Below are 22153 nucleotides of genomic sequence, written 5' to 3'. Positions count from 1 at the left end.
GCCAAACCACCATCACCATCACCTACCTTTGCTGGCAGGGGACCCCCAGCTCCCGCCAGCCGAGGTCCTCTTCTTCCGGCGCAAGGCTTCATTTTTTTCTGAGTCTGACGTCCTGCACATTGTACATGCAGGACGTCAGACTCACAGAAACAGAACGAAGCCTTGCGCCGGAAGAAGAGGCCCTCGCTGGCTGATCTGCAAGGCTTCATTCTGTTTCTGTGAGTCTGACATCCTGCACGTTGTACATGCAGGACGTCAGACCCACAGAAACAGAACAATGCCTTGCGCCAGAAGAAGAGGACCTCGGCTGGTGGGGGTTGGGGTTCCCCGCCTGCAAAGTTAGGCGATGGCGGGTTGGCGGTGGGAGGGGGGTCGAGAGGGTCGTCGGCAGGGGGGGTCAAAGTTGTTGTTGTTAGTGGTGGCGGCAGCGGCAGTGGGGGGGGGGGTTGGCAATGGCAGGGGGTTGGCGGTGCCAGGGGGGCTAAAATGTGCCCCTTCACCTCGGGCTCTGGACCCCCCTCCCGCCGAAGTCTGGCTACGCCACTGGTTATACCTACTGAAACCAGGTGTAATTCCCAGTGCCCGATTTCGGCACACATCCCCCAATATTCTATAATACTGTGTGCAAACTTTAGGAATGCCTTTGACCTGCCCATGGGCCTCCCATGGTCACACCCCCTTTTGGGTTTTACACTATGGGAGTCGGGCACATGCTGATTTGTGCCCATTAGCACCCAATTATTGTCACTAATTGGCTCATTAGTCTATATAGCTGGGTGCACATCTTGAATCAGAGCCCAAAAATCAGTCCCGATTTTGAGTGCCATATAAAAATGTAAAGCTCTATGTCTGATCTTCAAGGCCCTCAAAGGAAATGGCCTTGAGTACCTGAAGAATAGGATGATCCTCTGCACACCACCAAGGATACTAAGGTCCTCTCAAGGACTATCACCAACCACACCCTCTCCAAAAGACATTACACAATGTGATACCCGCAAGTGAGCCTTCTCCGGAGTAGCCCCCACACTCTGGAATGCACTGCCTGAAAGGCTCCGCTTAAAACAAGACTATCGCTACTTCAGGAAGCAGGTGAAAGCTTGGTTCTTCAACCAAGCCTTTAATGGAACAAGTAACTAACTTGCTAGTCTCACTCACACACACAAGGATTGACTCAGGCTGCACATACTGCAGCGGAACAAGTTTATCCACTCTTACCCTAGCTAATATTTAACCTTCTCTCTGATAATACATATTCAAGATATTACTTGTGCATACTTGTGCCAAACGAATCTCATTGAATTCTTTGACTGGGTGACTGGAGAATTAAATCAGGGATGTGCTATAGACGTAATCTACCTAGATTTCAGCAAAGCTTTTGACACAGTTCCCCACAGGAGGCTCTTGAACAAACTGGATGGGCTGAAGATAGGACCTGAAGTGGTGAACTGGATTAGGAACTGGTGGTGGTAAATGGAATTTGCTCGGAGGGAAAGGTGAGTAGTGGAGTGCCTCAGGGATCGGTGCTGGGACCGATTCTGTTCAATATATTTGTGAGTGACATTGCTGAAGAGTTAGAAGGTAAAGTTTGCCTTTTTGCAGATGATACTAAGATTTGTAACAGAGTGGACACCCGGGAGGGAGTGGAAAACATGAAAAAGGATCTGCGGAAGCTAGAAGAATGGTCTAAGGTTTGGCAATTAAAATTCAATGCGAAGAAATGCAAAGTGATGCACTAAGGGAGTAGAAATCCACAGGAGACGTATGTGTTAGGCGGTGAGAGTCTAATAGGTACCGACGGGGAGAGGGATTTTGGGGTGATAGTATCTGAGGATCTTAAGGCGACGAAACAGTGTGACAAGGCGGTGGCTGTAAGTAGAAGGTTGTTAGGCTGTATAGAGAGGGGAGTGACCAGCAGAAGAAAAGAGGTTTTAATGCCCCTGTATAAGTCGTTGGTGAGGCCTCACCTGGAGTATTGTGTTCAATTCTGGAGGCCGTATCTTGCTAAGGATGTAAAAAGAATTGAAGCGGTGCAAAGAAAAGCTACGAGAATGGTATGGGATTTGCGTTACAAGACGTATGAGAAGAGACTTGCGGACCTGAACATGTATACCCTGGAGGAAAGGAGAAACAGGGGTGATATGATACAGACGTTCAAATATCTGAAAGGTATTAATCCGCAAACGAACCTTTTCTGGAGATGGGAAGGTGGTAGAACTAGAGGGCATGATATGAGATTGAAGGGGGGCAGACTCAAGAAAAATGTCAGGAAGTATTTTTTCACGGAGAGAGTGGTGGATGCTTGGAATGCTCTCCCACGGGAGGTGGTGGAGAGGAAAACGGTAACGGAATTCAAACATGTGTGGGATAAACATAAAGGAATCCTGTTCCGAGGGAATGGATCCTCAGAAGCTTAGCCGAGATTGGGTGGCAGAGCCAGTGGTGGGAGGTGGGGCTGGTTGTGAGGCGGGGATAGTGCTGGGCAGACTTATACGGTCTGTGTCAGAGCCGGTGGTTGGGAGGCAGGGATAGTGCTGGGCATACTTATACGGTCTGTGCCCTGAAAATGACAGATACAAATCAGGGTAAGGTATACACAAAAAGTAGCACATATGAGTTTATCTTGTTGGGCAGACTGAATGGACCGTGCAGGTCTTTTTCTGCCGTCTTCTACTATGTTACTGTATAGGGAGTTATTATTATACCACCCTCTGTTTTTTACTGCAGATTGATACAGTGATTACATTCTGCAGATTTTTCAGAGGTGGTGGTTGGCCTATGATGTAAGCCCTTATAGGTGTGTCCACTGAGTTGGTACCCTAGACTTGTGACGCCTTTATTTAATATCTTCTATGATATGACCTTTTACATATGCACCAGTTATTTAGAGCACTTATTTATAAGCGTCTGGATAAAGCTCTCGTTATTGTATGTTGTTATTCTTAATTATGCCTATTTTATTGTAATCCCCCATGAACAGGGGAGAGGAATATATTTTAAAAATAAATAAATTACCAGGATAGTGTCACAGCTGATGGATGCCCAAGCTTTATGGGTTGTCATATTGAGAACCCCGATTCAAGGCACAATTGTGGGCCCTTCAACCTGGTATTTGGCATAGAGGTCCATGTCAGCTCCCTAAGCCCCAGCTTCCCATGATGAGGCATGGGAAGTGTAGTTTTCAGTATCTAACCAGCAACATAGCTATTATGGCAGGTAGCCCTTTATGAGCATGGGTTAAAATTTTGTTGCTGTTTACAATTTTCCTTTCTTATTACAAAAATGTACCAGATTATTGAAGGACAGCACTTCCGGGCAAACTTAATTACCAAGCAGGAGAAATGGCGACAGCATTGGAAATCTCTGCTGGATGTAATGGAGCAGGACTCTATTGCGTGAGTGATGACTGCCTACAATTTTCCTACCTCAGCTTGGGGGGGGGGGGTGTTTTGGATGACTTTCAAACTGTTTGGTTATGTTTACAATAAACAAAGCTACAGCTGGTTAGATTTTCCATATCCTGTTGTTCTTTGTCTTTATTATGGTTGGTTGTTTAATTAATATTCCTGAAAAGGGGATAAATTGGGATGGGGGTGGGAATGAAGGGTGCCCCAGGATGGAGGGACATAGTCTCAGCTCCCCATGTTAAGACTTTCCGAAAGTGCTCGGAATTCTCCTAGCAGTAAATTGTAAGTTTTGCAGCTACTGTAAGTTATCTTTTGCAGTGAATGTGCATTAACACAGTTCAGTAGATAAGCCCCTTAGAGAGGAAAGAACTGGAGAATTAGGTGCTAGTTGTTAAGGACTTGTGAGTCCAAAGAAGCTTTTTTTTTTAAAGATAGGATGGCTTATAAAATGTTTATACAATTAGAAGATACCAGCTTCAAAGTATGAGAAGAAAATAGCAAGACAACAGGATAACAAAGAAGTAAGGTTGCAAATAAGAAGGAAATAAGGAGATTATCAGAAATGGGGAAGGAGAGTTGGAAACCTAGGTAAATTCACACTGTTCATCTACTGAAAGAAAAAAGGCTGAAAGAAGGAACAGGTGGAAAGTTAGACAGCTGTGTAGGATGAAGAATGTACAGCATTGCTCTTCTCAGAAAAGAAAGAGTTAAATGGATTGGAGAAGCAGGCCAAAGAAGGGAGTTAAACATATGAACAAGACATCAGAGATTATTAGACATTGCTTGACAAACATAAAAATGTAATAATATATAACAACAGTGGATGTGAAACTATTTACCCTCCTTCCACCTTCAATAATGAAACATGCCACACAAACAGATTAAGGAAACATTTTTATTGGAAATAACTAGGCCACAACTTCGCCTATTGGTGGTAAAACGTATGTTACCCGAGCCAGGTAGTTAAACGTAACATAAGTGGACCTCCAGCCATACCCAGAAAGGAGTCTGGTGCAAGTCAACAAAACTAAGGAATCGCTTACCCCGCCATAACAGCTAGAGTAAGTGACAAAGGCCTAGACTTCCAGGCCTGAAAATGCCAACATAGACCTAACATTGACCACCAGGTGAATGTTAAGGTCTACTTCAAAGGACCTCCTCTGAAGTTGCTCTTGGCTCAGGTACCCCCTCCCCCAAACTGCAACAAGCTCTCAAAGCCGAATAGCAGGGCGGGTGGGATAGGCAATCAGGAAGAATCCTGCTCCCAGGAGGCCCTGCATTAAATACAGGCCCACTCAGTTCACCCCCGGGGATCAAAAACTGCTGACCAATCCAAATGCTGGATTGTATACAAGTAGCCCATGCAGATGCCCAGCATGCCTTTGGCTTCCAGATCAGGCTTCTAGCAATCACCACCCCCCCCCCCCCCCCCCCCCACTCTGTTTCAACCTTGGCGAGCAAGGCCTCATCTGAAGCCTGCCATGATCGCCCAGGCCGGTGTCAGGTGATGCTCCCCTCCCTGTTATTGTCAAGCTCCAGACTAGCTGGTCGCTCTTGGTAATTTATGGCAAAACAACAGTGGAGATAAAGAGAATTTATAGCCAGTTAAAGGAGAAATAATTAATAGAGTACCTGATGTTTATAGCTGTTTGTCTTAATTTAAACATATTCCCTGTAATGGGAAGGGTGGGGGGGGGGGGGAGGGGGAGGGTTGATTGGGGATAAAAAAATAAAAACTATTCAAAGATTGAAGAGAGATTGGCAGTTGCCAGTTGTACTGTTACTGTTTTCCTGTTGCAATATTGTGTTATGTATTTTCTGAATTTTCTGTCAATAAACAGATTTAAACATATTCCCTGTACTTTAGTACTGGTGCAGCTGGGCACAAACCTTTTTGCACCAGTGCTAAGCTTTGATACATTTATTTTATTTTTTACATTTGTACCCTGCGCTTTCTCACTCATGGCAGGCTCAATGCGGCTTACATGGGGCAATGGAGGGTTAAGTGACTTGCCTGAAGTGGGAATCGAACTCAGTTCCCCAGGACCAAAGTCCACCACCCTAACCACTAGGCCACTCCTCCACTGTTGCTACTATTTGAGATTCTACATGGAATGTTGCTATTCCACTAGCAACATTCCATATAGGAGTCAGCCCTTGCAGATCACCAATGTGGCCGCGCAGGCTTCTGCTTCTGTGAGTCTGACGTCCTGCTCGTACGTGCAGGACGTCAGACTCACAGAAACAGAAGCCTGCGCAGCCTTCTACATGGAATGTTGCTAGTGGAATAGCAACATTCCATGTAGAATCTCCAATAGTATCTATTTTATTTTTGTTACATTTGTACCCTGCGTTTTCCCACTCATGGCAGGCTCAATGCGGCTTACATGGGGCAATGGAGGGTTAAGTGACTTGCCCAGAGTCACAAGGAGCTGCCTGTGCCTGAAGTGGGAATCGAACTCAGTTCCCCAGGACCAAAGTCCACCACCCTAACCACTAGGCCACTCCTCCACTGTTGCTACTATTTGAGATTCTACATGGAATGTTGCTATTCCACTAGCAACATTCCATATAGGAGTCAGCCCTTGCAGATCACCAATGTGGCCGCGCAGGCTTCTGCTTCTGTGAGTCTGACGTCCTGCTCGTACGTGCAGGACGTCAGACTCACAGAAACAGAAGCCTGCGCAGCCTTCTACATGGAATGTTGCTAGTGGAATAGCAACATTCCATGTAGAATCTCCAATAGTATCTATTTTATTTTTGTTACATTTGTACCCTGCGCTTTCCCACTCATGGCAGGCTCAATGCGGCTTACATGGGGCAATGGAGGGTTAAGTGACTTGCCCAGAGTCACAAGGAGCTGCCTGTGCCTGAAGTGGGAATCGAACTCAGTTCCTCAGGACAAAAGTCCACCACCCTAACCACTAGGCCACTCCTCCACATTGACCCCGTTGTCTGATATAGAGAGAGTTATAATAACTGTGGTGCATAAGACGACACAATTTGAGACTGTTTTTACATAGAATGAGAAATACAGTTCTAATCTGTAAGTGAAATTATGTTTTATGAACAGAATTTTTCCCTGAAAAAGTCTCAATAATTATTTTCTTGATGCATAAGGAAGTTTGCATCGGTAGGGTTATATCCATTTTTGTTCATTAATCCATCAATAAACCTCTGCCAGGTCTTTTTCACTTGTTCTTTTGCTTACTAATGGAAACAACAGACACCCTACATTATTGGCCCTTTCCTAGTCTGTTCATAAATATGTATATTGTGTGTGTGTGTGTGAAGAGTGCCTGCATGGAGTAATTGCAGCTCAGAAACTCTTTGATGTTCATTGGTGGAGAAGAAGAAAAGCTTCGTTTCATATTCCAGCTGAGGTGCACGATTAACTAGTCCCATTTTACTGAAGCTTCTCAATCAATTTTATTGTTATCTGTGCTATTGGCCACACCACCTGTATTTAGGAGATGGTCATCTTAACAGAAATACAAGAGACACAAGAAAAAGGGACGATACAAAAACAAAAGAGGGCTGCTGAGAAAAATATTGACATCAGACAGCATCTCTCTGAAACAGAGAGAGAGAGAAGAGAGAGAGAGAGCAAACAGCTCAAGAGGTGGAGAGAGAGAGAGAGAGGCTCAGAGGTGCTCTAATTAAATTTAAAAGGAGAGAAGGATGTAATAGGAGGCAGTGGCTCAGAGAGACAGCTCAGAATAACAGAGGAAATGTTGTTCAGGGAGGACTGCACACAGCTATACCTTCTCAACCCAATCCTTGGGACACACACCTAGCCAGTCAGGTTTTTATGATATTCACAATGTACACACGTGAGATAGATTTGCATGCACTGCCTCCATTGTAGCTCACACACATTCATTGTGGATATCATGAAAACCTGGCTCGGTGTGTCCCTTGCCTTAGAGAAAGAATACCTCAGATGGTAGGAGGGCAGTTTTCAAAGTGTGCCCATAAGGTTAGGTATGTGCAACCACCAAAGGAGCTCTTGTGGGATGGTAGGATTGATGGAGATCTTCAATGAGAGTGAGTTCAAATAATTGATTTCAGTGGACTCTGATTTGCCATGAAGTAGGGACATATGGAACTTGGCAAAAGGGATGACATGGACTGCCACGTGACCAAGAAAGCGTAACAAGGCTGCAAAAACTTTCAAGACAGAGAGGTAATGGCACCTACTTCGCTATAGAAATTATTTGTACTAGTACTTGATGGAGGCAACAAATCTATGGATTCTGGAGTAACTTTGCGCTATCTGATGAAGTCTACTAATTGGGTGAGAGACAGGTTAGACCTAGGGAGATTGATGACAAAGTCCAAGCACTGTAGAAGTGCCATAGCAATTTTCAGTAAGTAAGCTGTCTCTTGCAGGGTTCTTATAATCCATACCAATAAAATAAATGAAGAAATATCTATAAATAAATCTCAAAATTCAAAAATAGCAAGCTTTAAGCTTACAATTATAAGAGAGAAAAAAAAGACCTCATGGTCAAAGAACCAAGCTTTCTCTGCATGTCATCTTAATTTGCAGTTTCGTAAGAACATAAGAATAGTCGTACTGGGTCAGACTAATGGTCCATCTAGCCCAGTTTCCTGCTTCCAATAGTAGCCAATCCAGGTCACAAGTACCTGGCAGAAACCCAATTAGCAGCAATATTCCATGCTACCAATCCCAGGGCAAGCAGTGGCATCCCCCATATCCATCTCAATAACAGACTATGGGCTTTTCCTCCTGAAACTTGCCAAACCTTTTTGAAACCCAGATACGCTTAACCACTGTTACCACATCCTCTGGCAGTGAGTTCTAGAGCTTAACTATTCTTTCAGTGAAAAAATGTTTCCCCCTATTTGATTTAAATGTAGTTCCATGTAATTTCATTGAGTATCCTCTGGTCTTTAAGCTTTTTGAAAGAGTGAAAAATCAATTCACTATTACCCTTTCTAAACCACTCAGGATTTTACAGACCTCAATCAAAAAGCCCCTCAGCCGCCTCTTTTACAGGCTGAAGAGCCCTAACCTTTTTAGCCTTTCCTCATATGGGAAGAGTTCTATCCCTTTATCATTTTAGTCACTCTTTTTTGAACCTTTTCTAATTCCGTTATATCTTTTTTGAGATACAGCGCCCAGAACTGAACATAACACTCAAGGTGAGGTCACACCATGGAGCGATGCAGAGGCATTATAATATTCATGGTCTTATTTTGCATCACTTTTCTAAATTCCTAGCATCCTATTTGCTTTTCTGGCAGCCACCACACACTGGGTACAAGATTTCAGCGTATTGTCTACAATGACACCTAGATCTTTTTCTTGGGTGCTGACTTCTAAGGTGGACCCTAGCATCAGGTAACTATGATTCAGATTATTCTTCCCAATGTGCATCACTTTGCATTTGTCCACATTAAATTTCAACTACCACCTGGATGCCTAGTCTTCCAGTAATTTTTCACAATCCGCATGTGTTTTGACAATTTTGAATAGTTTTGTGTAATCTGCAAATTTAATCACCTCATTCATCATTCCGTTGTCCAGATCATTACTAAATATATGAAATAGCACCAGTCCCAGTACAGATCCCTGTGGAACTCCACTATTCACCCTCCTCCATTGAGAAAAATGGCCATTTAACCCCACCCTCTGTTTTCTGTTCAATAACCAATTCCTAATCCACAGAAGGACATTGCCTCCTATCCCATGACTTTAATTTTCTCAGGAGTCTCTCGTGAGGAACTTTGTCAAAAGCTTTCTGAAAAAAAACAGATACACTACATCAACCGGCTCACCTTTATCCACACACACCTAGACAGTCAGCACACTCAACAACCTTATCCTATCTATCAGCAAGATAGTGGAACGACATACCAGTGACAATAAGATCAATACCAGAGTACAGAATTTTACGTAAACCGTTGGACTCATCTATTCAGAAAATACGTTAGGGAATGAGGAATAATGTGTATAGCATCCCAATTCCCCCCCCCCCCCCCAACTACAACCGTTATGACCCTAAAATGTAACAATGTTTTTCTCCTTGAAACGTGTCAAATCTAAAATGTAACAATGTACTTGATCTCTTAATATAAGTTGCGTTGAACTCAGTCTGGGAATGCTTGTGACTAATAAAAAATAAAGTAAAATAAAGCTTATTGCTTACCAGCAGCATGTAGTGATTGGCATTAGGACTCATAACTGAAGGGTTCCAGGTCTCTGTTCATTGGGGGAGGGGGGGAGGAGAAAGAAGACGGAAAAGATTATATGAAGAAAAGATCCCTAGGTACTTGCAAAGCGGAGGCTCATGGTACCAGGTACTAGCCCTGTTCTGAGTTATTCTTAAAATATTAGACTGCCAGATAAAAATTTAAAAAAAGGCAAGACACATGAAGAGTTAAATAAAAATCTTTTATTTGAAACGTCAACATTTTTAAAAAGAAGTAGTCTTCAATCACCAGAAAGGAAAATCTGTTCCATTAGGCGGAAGACAGATGCACACAAAGTTTGTTAAATACAACAGGAACAATCTTTCAAACCAAACACAGGAGTTATGTCCCAATATGGAAATGAGCACAACCAGAAAAAAACCCCACCCAAAAGCTATCACCAGAACTTAGGGAGACTTTAAAAATACACCATTATCCTTTTAGTTCTGTTACTAAGGGAAACCCAATCACGATAAACCAGGCATACTGTTAGGGAGCAGAATCTACAGAGGTACTTTTCTTCCATTAAAATCACAGGCAGATATAGGAGCACTCAAAAACTTTACTCAAATCACCTCAATGACACTCATTAGTTTATAATTTATAAAATAAATCTAGAACACACCCCAACAATCTGAAAAGTCACTTTGATTTTCCCATCAAGGCACAAAAGGGTAAATGCTGCAGCTGCTTTCAGAAGGTCCTTTCTGTCCATTTCTGGACCTGAAGCATGTGCGATTCCTCACTCAGACATTACAGTATCAGCTTCCTGTTCAATCAATAAAACAAGCTGTTATTTCAATACGAATAAATGTAATAATTGCTGGATTTTTAGCAACCCCCTCCTTTTTCCAATAATGCTCAGAGGCAGCTTACAGCATTTTTACAGTTCACATACAATAAGTTCTGGCTTAAAGCTTACAATATAAGTAGATGCCTAATACAATGAGAGCTAAAGTGACTTGCTAAGGTCACAAGGAGTGTCCCTCACCTCTTAATTAGTGCTACAGCAAAAACAGCAATAATTTCCCCACCACCACCACCCACACACAAACAAACACACACACACATTGTGCTTCCTCTGGCACAGGCTTCAAATGCAAAATGCTGTTGTCTTCCTCTAAGAAATGGGTGTGGCAGGGGTTACTGGGGCTTAATTTCTAAACAAAAAGGAAGTGGAACTGGAAGAGGGGCCAGGGACAGGAGCAACACAATAGGGGCCGATGTCCCGATGATCAGTTTTCCTGCACTGTTCCAAACAGCGTTGTAAAATTAGTCCTGGAACAGTGCGGGCATACAATGCCCAATAATCAAAACTAATAGCATACAAATTTATGTGCGCTATTAGTTTTGATCATTGGGCTACTTCTGCAGGAGGCACAATCCTGCCACAGAAGTTGTTTGACAGGTCTGGACTGTCAAAAAAAAAAAAAAAAGCCCAGACCTGTCAAACATACAGATGCAGGCTGACCCCCCAACCCCTCCCTGACCCCGGACAGAGGCCCTGATGGTCTAGTGCTCCCTCCTCCCCCCCCCCCAGCAGGGCTGGAGGTCCCCACCTGGTGGTCTACCATCCCCCCCCCCCAGTGGTCTAGCAGCCACAACCCCCCCATACCTTGAGATGACAGAGGAGGGAGTAGCACTCCCTTCTCCTTCCAGCATCGCCTCCAAATGGCAGCACCCTGCCTAGTGCATTCTGGGATGCACTAGGTAGGGCTTCCCTACCATAGTTAAGCCCCGCCCAGAGCATCCCAGAATGCAACAGGCAGGATGCCACCATTTTGAGGAGGCGCCCAGCAGGAGGGATTCCTAGTCTCTCCTCCTTCCAGGGTAGGAAGGGTTTGGGGGGCCACCGCTAGACCACGAGGGCTAGCCCTCAGGTGGGGGAGGAAATCAGGGTCCCACTGGACAACCAGGGTGTTATTTTTTGTGGGGGGGATCTGGGGTCCACCGGACAAAGCCCTCACATCTTTGGGGGGTGAGGGGTCTGGGGTCCACCAGACCACTAGGGCTTTAGCTTTTGACAGGTCAGGGCTTTGTCTGGGCATGCGCTCAAGGAGCAGTGCTTAACGCACAGCTCTTGAAGGCATGCCCAGGCACAGTACACCCACAGTTGTCCTTCATGCTTAGCGCTATGACCACACTTAAATTTGCATGTCATTAGCATTGAGCATGAGGGTGCTGCTCATATGTGCTGACTGGGCGGTATTTCTCTGGCGCTGTTCTGAACAGTGCTGGAGTTTTGAGCATCTGGGTGAGAGACACCATGGTTAAATCCCAACCTTCAAGGTGTATGGGGAGGCTGTGGGGATTACTCGTAAGCTTAGTGGTAAGACAGGGAAGGGGTCCTGGGAGTTGGCATGGGTATTGGTTTTGTAGGAAGCAAAGTTGCTTCAGAAAGGGAATTTCTACTCTAATATCTGCCTGAGACACCAACTAATTCCATTTTACACTGGTTAAACTGAAGGATTAAGGACAGAGAAACAGGAAGAAGGAAGACTCAGACAAGGCTATACAATATATATTCAGACTAGTCTAGCATTTTTCAAGATAGCTGAAGGCCAGAAAAAGAGTTTCAAAACCAAATGTAGAACTTTGCTGCTACTATCAAACCAGTATTGCTGGAGAGAGGCTATACGGAAAGACAACATCGGGAATGTACTGACTGAAGACTCATTTCAACATCTGTTGTCTTAAGTGATATAGACGCAGCAATGTTAACGATGCAAACGTTTCACAGGAGAATTTGTAGCTGTTTCTGCTATGGCTGGGGCTCCTCTCTCTCCCAAGCAGCTGAGTTCTAGACAGTGGATATTACACTAAGGGGCTCATTTTCAAAGCCACTTACAAAGTTCCATAAGTTACTATGGAAGTTTGTAAGTCTAAATGCTTTGAAAATACACATCTTGGTTAACTGCTTGAGAAGACATCAGTGCATTTAGAAATAACTTTAGGAAGCAGTCTCAAAAAGAAAGAAAAAGTAATTAATAAGAGTGTGCATGGCAAAATTGTTCATTTTGTTTCAGTTTCCCATGTTGATTATGGGTTTCTTCTTTTCATTTTTGAGCAGTCTTCAACAGTGCACTATCACAGCTCAGAGAAAACTCTGCAGTTTTGAGGGTTTTTTCCTGTCATTTTGGTTAAAACCACATCATGGAAAATGCTTCAAACAAATGCACATCCCTAGTAATTTAATTTCTTTCATATTCAAAATGTTCCGTGCCATTTCAGATAACTTCTAGCACATGAATGTTCCTAGACTATGAAATCCTGCCTCATAAAACTAGATTTCATGGTTATCACTGCCCCCTAATGATCTACACCCAGTACCCAGAACACATGAGGTGCTTACATAAGACATGGATACTTTCTCTGAAAGTTGCTGTACATAACACCCCCACACACACAAAAAAACAAAACAGTGAATCCCTTCAAAGACAGAAGACCACATACAGATCAAGTTTCTTTATCACAACTGTAGTATATTCGTTGGACTAAATAAAAAAAAACCCCAACCCTCCGACTTCCAAAAAAGTTTCTCCATCATACATATAGTACATAAGTATAGCAACTTCCCTTAAACAGAGGCAGTTGGGCATCAGAAGAGAGAAAAGGGGCAGGAGAATAGGAGTTCATTACTGTCCCCTGATGACCCAGTTCATTATGGGGTTCTGGGGGGGCCAAAATTCCTGATGAATTACAAAGCTGAATAACTATAGAACAGATACAGAGAAGCCAGTGATCGAACCGAAGTGCTTATAAAAGCATTTTAGGATCGGCCCAGTGGCAACCTTTGCAGCCTCTAGGAAGGGGAGGAGCTGAACAAGGACATTTAGCAGCAAGATTTAGGACCCACAAATAAAGAGTTTATACCAATCTTTTAATCATTCCCATAAATATGAAACTCTCTAATCTATTTGTCCTGTTTGTCTAAACTAAATTAAGTTGTTAAATAGCATTAGTAGAGGTGGCCCTCAGCCAAGTGCTGCTGATTCAATGACTGTGGGACAGACTGGATGGACCGTACAGGTCTTTATCTACTGTCATTTACTATGTTAGAATATAAAAGAGGAAAAACCCCAGAGAACCACAAACATTTGCCCAAACGGATATACTGACAACAAAATTCGCAATCTGTTTGTATCAAATCATTCTACGTGAAACATTTCTCAATTTGTTGTGCACTGTTTGTTACAATCCTGTTGCCCAAAGTGGCACTGACAAAAGTGCCTCAGGACCTTTTAGCAAAACAGGGCTTATCAGAAGAAATGTCAATTAAGATATCACTGGGTACTTAGTAATTGCAAAATAGCCTTTATAGGGGGTATTTTTATTAACGATGTTACATGTGTTATAAAGTCTCTAATAAAATTACCCCTGAGTTTGTGCACATAAAACTTTGCATGATGACAGGGTGGCATGTACTTTTTTTTTTATTTTATTTTGGGTGGCATGTACTTTTATGCAACTCGCATGTAGGCATGTTTTCAGCTGCAATCTATGTACAGATTTTATAATATGTCCTTGATCACGTGTATTGTATGTGAGGGTTCACTGACATCTGCTCTCAAAGCATGTGAACATGTTTTACCTACGACTGTGTCAGATTTGTGCTCCTATTTTATAAAGAAACATAGGTGCCTAAGAGGCATATTTTCAAAGCACTTAGACTTTGTAAGTCTAAGTGCTTTGAAAATGAGCCCCTATGTCTTTATAAAATAGGCGTTTGTTTTGTCCTTCACACATAGGTGAGCTTTTATATTATCATCCCATAACAGACCAACTTAAAAAAAAAAAAAAGTTACCAGTGCGTAATCTGACTCCTCGGTGCTCCTCTCCTATGGGAAGAGAAATAGAAAAATGCCTTCATCTGGGCACACACCAAAAGCCTCACTTAACAGAAAATCTCCTTTCAAGTACAGCTACCAGAGCCTGGATAAGGGCGAGGCTCTTAAGGGCAGGATAAGGCCAAGAGTAGCAGTGGGTCTATACCTTACTTCTGAAGAATGGCTTGGCTCCAGGTCCACAGTATTCATTGTAGATGAGTTTAAAGAGGAAGAGATGGAACAACGTGATGAGAGATGCCACACTGAACCAGAACAAGAAGGGCAGCCCTGGATCTTGCTTTGCCATGTGCTCTTCGTGGGGCAGAATGGTTTTCACATGAAGTGTGTGCCTCAGATCCTGAAGGTGGATCAAGTCTGTTGAGATATACAGCAGTGGTGTGAGAGGATGAGTCACCATCACTGGGAACGTGTGACCTCTGACCTCAGAGGTCAGTTCTACTGGAGCATTCAGGCATCCAGCCTCACAGGCAAAGAGTTGAACCGGCTTGCCCTGGAGTTTTACAGACACGTGCAGAAAAGGCTTTCCATCGCGGTCCAGTAGCACAGCTAAATTAATGAGATCTTTGTTGTAATGGATGCCACGTAGGGCATAACTGTTATGAAGTTCATGAGGGTCTGACTGGAACTGGAGATGATTTTCTGTGAACTGCAAAGCGCCAAAGCTCAGAACCATTCCTTGCATGAGTCCATGGGCTCCAGCTGACACCAGTGCCTTGCAGCCTCGTTTCTGCAAAGTCAGCTTCCAAAGTTCCAACAACTCCAAGACCTGACTGACGCTACTCAAAGTCTTAGGCCACAAATTCTCTGCATGCATAGTAGCATGACCAGCGAAACAGTGATCCACATAGTTCAGGCTGGCTTCCATCTTCTCCTGGTCTTCACTAGCAATGAGGGGATCCAGGAGGGGAGCTGGAGAGCTAGACAGAATGTAGTATAAAGTGATGTTAACAGTCTCACTGGACGGTGTATGTGAATCCATGCTCTTGCGCATCTCAACACCTAAAACACATAAGGAGGTCAGCAATGGTAACAGTGATCCATCACATCACTAGAACAACTCCCCTAGAAAATATGCTAGGTTTCAGGTTTCAATTTACACCACCAAAGTGTTCATTTTCAAAGCACATAGACTTACAAAGTTCCATAGGTTACTATGAGGCATATTTTCAAAGCACTTAGCCTTCCAAAGTTCCATAGAAACCTATGGAACTTTGGAAGGCTAAGTGCTTTGAAAATATGCCTCTATGCATCTCATTTTCAAAGCACATAGACTTACAAAGTTCCATAGGTTACTACGCATCTCATTTTCAAACAACACAGACTTCTTTGAAAATGAGATGCGTAGTAACCTATGAACTTTGTAAGTCTATGTGCTTTGAAGATGCGCCTCCATGTGAACTAAAGAATGAGACAGATAATTGCTTTCAATTTTAAAAATGGTTCCTCTTTTAGCTTAGTTTTTATAGGCTAAAAATCTGATATTAAAACTGCCAACTGTTTTTGTGTCAGAAGACAAATATATCTTAATATTTCTGAGGCTTAGTTTGGTATTGTTCTGCCTTCTGTAGTCACATGCCACCCGATATTCAGCGGCCAGCGGCATTCAACCTGAGTATTCAATGCCAGGCCATTTCCAGCGACTGGCATTGAATATCCAGTTTCATTTTTGACCACGGCAACTTACCTGGTTAAGCTGATATTCAGCACTAACTGGTTAAGTGCTTAGTAGTTTAAAATAGGCCTCATAAATAGCAGGCCTATTTTAACCACTAAACATAGCCAGTTTTACACTGACCAGTTATGTCGAGTGATATAGCTGGCTAGCAGCTAGCTGCAAATATTCAGTGCAGGAGCCATTCCTGGCTGGTTAAATAGTTTTGAATATTGGCCAGCTGATATTTGAGAGACGTAAAAAATGGCAATATAACATTTGCCATCAAATTTCAGAAAAAAAGTTAATGTTTGGCAACTGGGTAAGTTTACAGATAGATTCTTATATTGCTAAACTATAGGAAACATATGACAAAGCACTGCCAAGCCTTAATAGTGGTCTAAAAACAATATTTCTCTCAATGTATTGAACAGACTTGCCAATTCAACCAAGCACTTGTTCAGCATAGTTATTCCTAGTGTAATGGATGTATTAAGATGTGCTCAATGTTCTGTATTCTGTTTACATTTTATTATGTACCTCGCCTATAACTGTGGATAGTGCAAGTCACAAATGTTTCTCGTAATAAATAAATAAGTGAAACCACTGTCCAAAATATCCAGACTCTTTATAGTCACTGAAATTTGTGGTTTCACCATGGTCCTTCATGTAGGTTACCCCAATGCCTTCTTGGGTGCATAGACAATTAGAGATGCAACTGCCCCCTTGCCCTGTAGTGCCAATAGGTCATGCTTTTACTACCCTTTCAATTTTTGCAAAACAGGAATCCGGTGTGTTTATCTTACAATGATTTGGAGTCTGTTACCATTTTAGCTGCTACCACCCATTCCGGGAATACATGGCATCCACCACCTTTCCATGAAAAATTATCTCCCAATGCTGTTGCTGAGTATGCACCCTGGAAGTTTCATGTCATGAATCTGTTCTATAATTTCCTATTGAAAGAAATTTACTTCTTGTGCATTAATATCTGTTATGTATTTAAATGTGTCTGTCATAGAAGGAAGGGGGCCATCTCCTCTCCTCTTGGATATGCATATTTTGATCCTTCAGGCGAGTCTCTCTTCCTGTTAAAACACCCAAAGGAAATTGGTTCACATGTTGAAAGTACTTGTGAATCAACAATGTACAAGTTTCTGTACTGTTCAGACAGCTACTAGCTAAACCAAGACATACATGGATCAAATAAATACATAACAGGAGCAATAACAGTAAACATCAATTTTACCCAGTTGTTTGTGAAACCTTCACTTATTCTCCAGACTAGAATGTATTGAGTGGGAAAGCGCGGGGTACAAATAAAAAAAAAAAAAAACCACTAGAGAGATCAGCCATTGCTGGAGTTTGTTTTTACTGAGCTTTGTGGAAGTGAATGTAGAGTAGCCTAGCACTTAAGAGTTAGAGGTGTGCACACGGACATAATCTGATCTCCATCCCCTCCTGTCCCCAAACACTTCCAATCTATCCTCTCCCATCCCCATTCACTTTGGATCCATCCCTGTGGTATTAATGTCACCAAAACCATGGATACCTCTGGCTTTCCAATTGTCCCCATCCCCATACACACCTCTATTTAGAGCAGTGGGCTGACAACCAAGAAAGCCAGGGTTCAAATCTCACTGCTGCTCCTTGTAATCTTGGGCAAGTCACTTAATCCTCCATTGCCTTAGGTACAAAATTAGGAGTCTTTTACTAAGGTGCGCTAGCGTTGTTGGCGCTAAACACCAAGATGCTCACAGGAGTATGACTGGCGTCTCAGCGTCTACTACCAGCTGATTTTTTTTGAGGTGTGAACTAAAAACGCTAGCGCACCTTAGTAAAAGACTCCCTTAGACTGTCAGCCCTCTGGGGACAGGGAAGTACCTATAATTACCTCACAACTTCAGCTACTACTGAAAAAGATGATAAATCCAAAATAAATATCAAATTAAGGTAAAAATGGAGTACATAAAAGAGAATGTATCACACAATATTTGACAAACATCATTAGAACAATTTAAAAATGAAACAGGCAATATTGATAATCTCCCACCCACTCCCCACATTCAGGAAAAAGGCTCCACTAAACCATTTCCATAGGAGACCTAAATATCCCCCCCCCCCACCCAACTAGGGAAAGCTCTCTTATAGTACAAACTAAGCACTGTAAAGTCATACTTGATTTGTTTACTAGTTACAAAAGTTTATTTATAAGTTATTTATATTCCTCCATCTATTGAGGGGGAAAAAACCTACCCTAACGGGCTCACATAAACCATGTACTAAACAGAAACTAGTCAGAAACATACAGCTTAAAAACTCCTACCTACAACTTTGATAAAAGCCAACTCACCTGACTGCCTCCGAGTTGCTGGTTTTAATAATGCTAGAGAAAAATAAGGCCTGAAATAGCCTACAAGTGGAGGTGATAGATGAATAGATTCTGATTACTCAGGTAGAGGATATCTGGGTGGGAAGTGAGGGGCTGATGTTGAGTTGCCAATGGAACTTTAGATGAAAAGGTTTCCACTGAACAGACTGGATGGTCCAATTTGATCTTTGTTTCTGTCAATTACCACACATTACCATATATAAAACAGGTTGTCAGAAAACTTCTATACATTACCTGATATAAATAAGTCTGACCACATCTGTTCATGTTCCCGAAACAGATCCTCTGTTCCCATCTGCATCACATCTAGCATTGCTTTCTTTGCAGATTCTCTCAGTTTATTAAAGGTTTCCTCTAGCTTTGTAGATTCAACCGGCTCAGAAGTATAAACCACAGAGAGTACAGTTTCTGTAAATTCAGATTTTGGACGCACTTGCACTCTGTCCACCAGCTTCTTGGTTGCAACTACCAAGGGTACAATCTTGCCTGGTAACACCGACACCCGACCTGAGTATATTAAGAAATGTCTGTCCGCCGCCTTCTCCGGACTACTACTGAACTTATTCCCAAGAGATGGTGTAAGAGAAAACATTTCAAAGGCAACAACCTTTTGACTTGGGTTTGATATGTGGATTCTCTGCAAGCACAGATGACGGCGACTTCGATGGCACAAAAAGTGTTCATAAACGGACACACAGTCTTTAGGAGCCTGAGACTGTACTGTCTGAATGCAACGAACTGTGCTGACCACACCATCTCGGAATAGAACAGCTGTTGCCTGCGCTTGAGAGTACATGCCCAATGGCTTTATCAACAGCAGAGGGGGATATTCTGTAGCATAGGCTGGGCCTGAGGCAGTTGGAGATACCCAAAGCTGGTTAGAATCAACGTCCACTAAAGTATATCCATTACCTACCACTATCGGTTTCATCATAGCCCTTTCATCTCTTGCAGTCTGCAAGACATATGCATCTCCTCGATCAGAAAGGGTCTTCCACAGTTTAGTCTCAACCTGTAAACATTCTCCAGCTGCACCACTAGGCTGTCCTGAACGCCAGACTAAGCGAAACAGAGAGCCAGAGCTCAAATACCAATACACTATTAAGAGAAAGCAAAGGACAGCCAAAACCCGACGGGCCCAGCTGCTGGACAGAAGCCCTGGAAACCCTTTCAATCTCTGCTGCAGCCACATCTGGGAGATTATTCCTCGAAGTGCAGGCCTCTCCGGGCATAGGCGTCGGAACGGGGTGAGCCACTCGGGCCCTAACCCCACCACCAACTTTTCTGCCGCTCACCCCTGTGCTGCCCCAAATGACCGGTGCACAAAATGCCGCCAGCTCGGAAAGCTGTAGCTTCTTGCTTAAATTTTGAGAGAACGAATGCAAAAATCATACAGCGATTGTAAGCAGGAGCATTTCACCCCACTCCTGTTGAGAACGACCCAACGTTCCCTTCTTCACTTCCGCATTCATCTATCGGGGTAAGCGAGCAATGGGCGGCACTTCTGCGCATGCACATCAACAAGAAACACAGGCCACAACCCGTGAAAGAACAGGAGACGGTGTGACGTCAAAAGGTTTAATTTCTGTTTCCTCCCCCCCCCCGCGCAGCCGTCATCCACGTACACTCAAAACAAAGAAAACAAATCAATGAGATGCTGAAAACCACGTCGTCGTTCTCTGTTGTTGGTAGCGTTTTTATTTAATCTTACCTTATATTTTCAAACATGCCAGCTTGTGCAGCATACACATGTACACAATGGAAGTATAATAACGGAATAACTTTTCATAGGTAGAGTAATAAATAGAAATAAAACAAAACATAGAAAAAATAAGATGATACCTTTTTTATTGGACTAGCAATACGTGTTTTGATTAGCTTTCTAAAGTAACCCTTCTTTTTCAGATCATAGGTAGAGTAGTAATTTGTTATAAATCATAGTCAGTGTGTCATATGGAGGGGCTGGTTATAGAGACACCCTAGAATGTGTTATATTTGTGCAGAGATTTTTTTTCTCCTGGAAAGGGCCACAAAAACAGACATCATGTTATGAGAATCAGGTGCTCAACATTCAGAGTTTCTATCTATCTATCTATCTATCTATCTATCTATCTATCTATCTATCTATCTATCCCAATTAAGCATGAATTAGGTTGAAACCTGGGAGCATTTAAAGTCTTTTTTTTTCCGTGTGCCTAGATCAAAAGAGAAATATGGTTTGTGTGAACTTGCTCATTTTGTTTTGTGGAATGCAGTAGTATATTATAAAAATGCACAATATTGTTTATTACTACTATTTAAAAGAGAGATATTGACTAATGAGGGCAGAGCTACCTTCATTCAGAAGTCCAGAGTCAGTCTAGCAGGCTTATTTTCGAAAGAGAAGGACGCCCATCTTTCAACACAAATCAGAAGATAGGCATCCTTCTCACAGGGTCATCCAAATTGGTATAATCGAAAGCCGATTTTGGGCGTCCCCAATTGCTTTCTGTCACAGGGACGGCCAAAGTTCATGGGGGCGTATCGGAGGTGTAGCGAAGGCGGGACTTGGGCGTGCCTAACACATGGGCATCCTCAACCCATAATGGAAAAAAAGGGCGTCCCTGACAAGCACTTGGACGACTTAACCTGGTCCTGTTTTTCTTACGACCAAGCCACAAAAAGGTGCCCGAACTGACCAGATGACCACCGGAGGGAATTGGGGATGATCTCCCCTTACTCCCCCAGTGGTCACTAACCCCCTCCCACCCTCAAAAAATCTTTAAAAATATTTTGTACCAGCCTCAAATGTCATACTCAGGTCCATCACAGCAGTATGCAGGTCCCTGGAGCAGTTTTAGTGGGTACAGTACACTTCAGGCAGGCGGTCGCAGGCCCATCCCCCCCAACTGTTACACTTGTGGTGGTAAATGTGAGCCCTCCAAAACCCACCACAAACCCACTGTACCCATATCTAGGTGCCCCCCTTCACCCGTAAGGGCTATGGTAGTGGTGTACAGTTGTGGGAAGTGGGGTTTTGGGGGGTTTTGGGGGGCTCAGCACACAAGGTAAGGGAGCTATGTACCTGGGAGCAATTTATGAAGTCCACTGCAGTGCCCCCTAGGGTGCTCGGTTGTTGTCCTGGCATGTCAGGGAGAACAGTGCACTACGAATAGTGGCTCCTTCCACAACCAAATGGCTTGCATTTGGTCGTTTCTGAGATTGGTGTCCTTGGTTTCCATTATTGCCGAAAATCAGAAACAACCAAGTCTAGGGACGACCATCTCTAAGGATGACCTAAATTTCAAGATTTGGGCGTCCCTGACTGTATTATCGAAACAAAAGATGGACATCCATCTTGTTTCAAAAATACGGGTTTCCCCGCCCCTGGATGGGGACATTTCGTGAGGACGTCCTCAGCAAAACTTGGGCATCCCTTTCGATTATGCCCCTCCACTTGTACCAATATTTTCCTGTTCTGTGATATGTATTTATTTTTTCTTCAAGTCTGTTTGGTTGTAAAAGGCATTTTTTTGGTGGGGGGGGGGGGGGGGTAATCGTTGTCTCCCGGCTGTGTGTTTGTATATAGATTAGTTCCACGAATAATGATGGCAAAGGGAAAGCAGCAGTAGAACAGTTGGAGCAGAATTACATTTTTGTG

General features: G+C 43.1%; 1 protein-coding gene across 3 annotated transcripts; it reads right to left on the bottom strand.

Moving 5' to 3' along the window:
* Nucleotides 1–9806: 9806 nt before the first annotated feature.
* Nucleotides 9807–19996, bottom strand: KIAA2013 (KIAA2013 ortholog). Of its 3 annotated transcripts, XM_030222189.1 has the most exons (4): nucleotides 18748–19996; nucleotides 14616–15469; nucleotides 14429–14461; nucleotides 9807–10392 (listed from the first exon to the last, which is right to left on the bottom strand). In XM_030222189.1, exons 1-4 carry the CDS (start codon nucleotides 19703–19705, stop codon nucleotides 10366–10368), a joined length of 1872 nt encoding a protein of 623 aa, XP_030078049.1. In that variant the 5' UTR covers nucleotides 19706–19996; the 3' UTR covers nucleotides 9807–10365. The 3 variants fall into 3 exon arrangements, with proteins under 3 accessions (XP_030078049.1, XP_030078050.1, XP_030078051.1); XM_030222190.1 differs by lacking the exon at nucleotides 14429–14461; XM_030222191.1 differs by lacking the exon at nucleotides 14429–14461 and having other exon boundaries at nucleotides 14621–15469.
* Between the last annotated feature and the right edge of the window lie 2157 nt (nucleotides 19997–22153).

The sequence above is a fragment of the Microcaecilia unicolor genome, chromosome 13 (genome assembly GCF_901765095.1).
Source record: "Microcaecilia unicolor chromosome 13, aMicUni1.1, whole genome shotgun sequence".
Taxonomy (NCBI): domain Eukaryota; kingdom Metazoa; phylum Chordata; class Amphibia; order Gymnophiona; family Siphonopidae; genus Microcaecilia; species Microcaecilia unicolor.
The sequence above is the reverse complement of the archived record's forward strand: the minus strand, read 5'-3'. Positions and strand labels throughout refer to the sequence as shown.

Bases quoted from the DNA above. Each gene is read 5' to 3' on its own strand.
- KIAA2013 (XM_030222189.1), bottom strand. From the start codon at position 19,705: ATGTGGCTGCAGCAGAGATTGAAAGGGTTTCCAGGGCTTCTGTCCAGC. The intron at 15,470-18,747 runs GTAATGTATAGA...TATGTGTTTTAG, and splicing joins GTCAGACTTATTTATATCAG to GTGTTGAGATGCGCAAGAGC. The intron at 14,462-14,615 runs GTATAGACCCAC...CTCTTCCCATAG, and splicing joins AGCCATTCTTCAGAAGTAAG to GAGAGGAGCACCGAGGAGTC.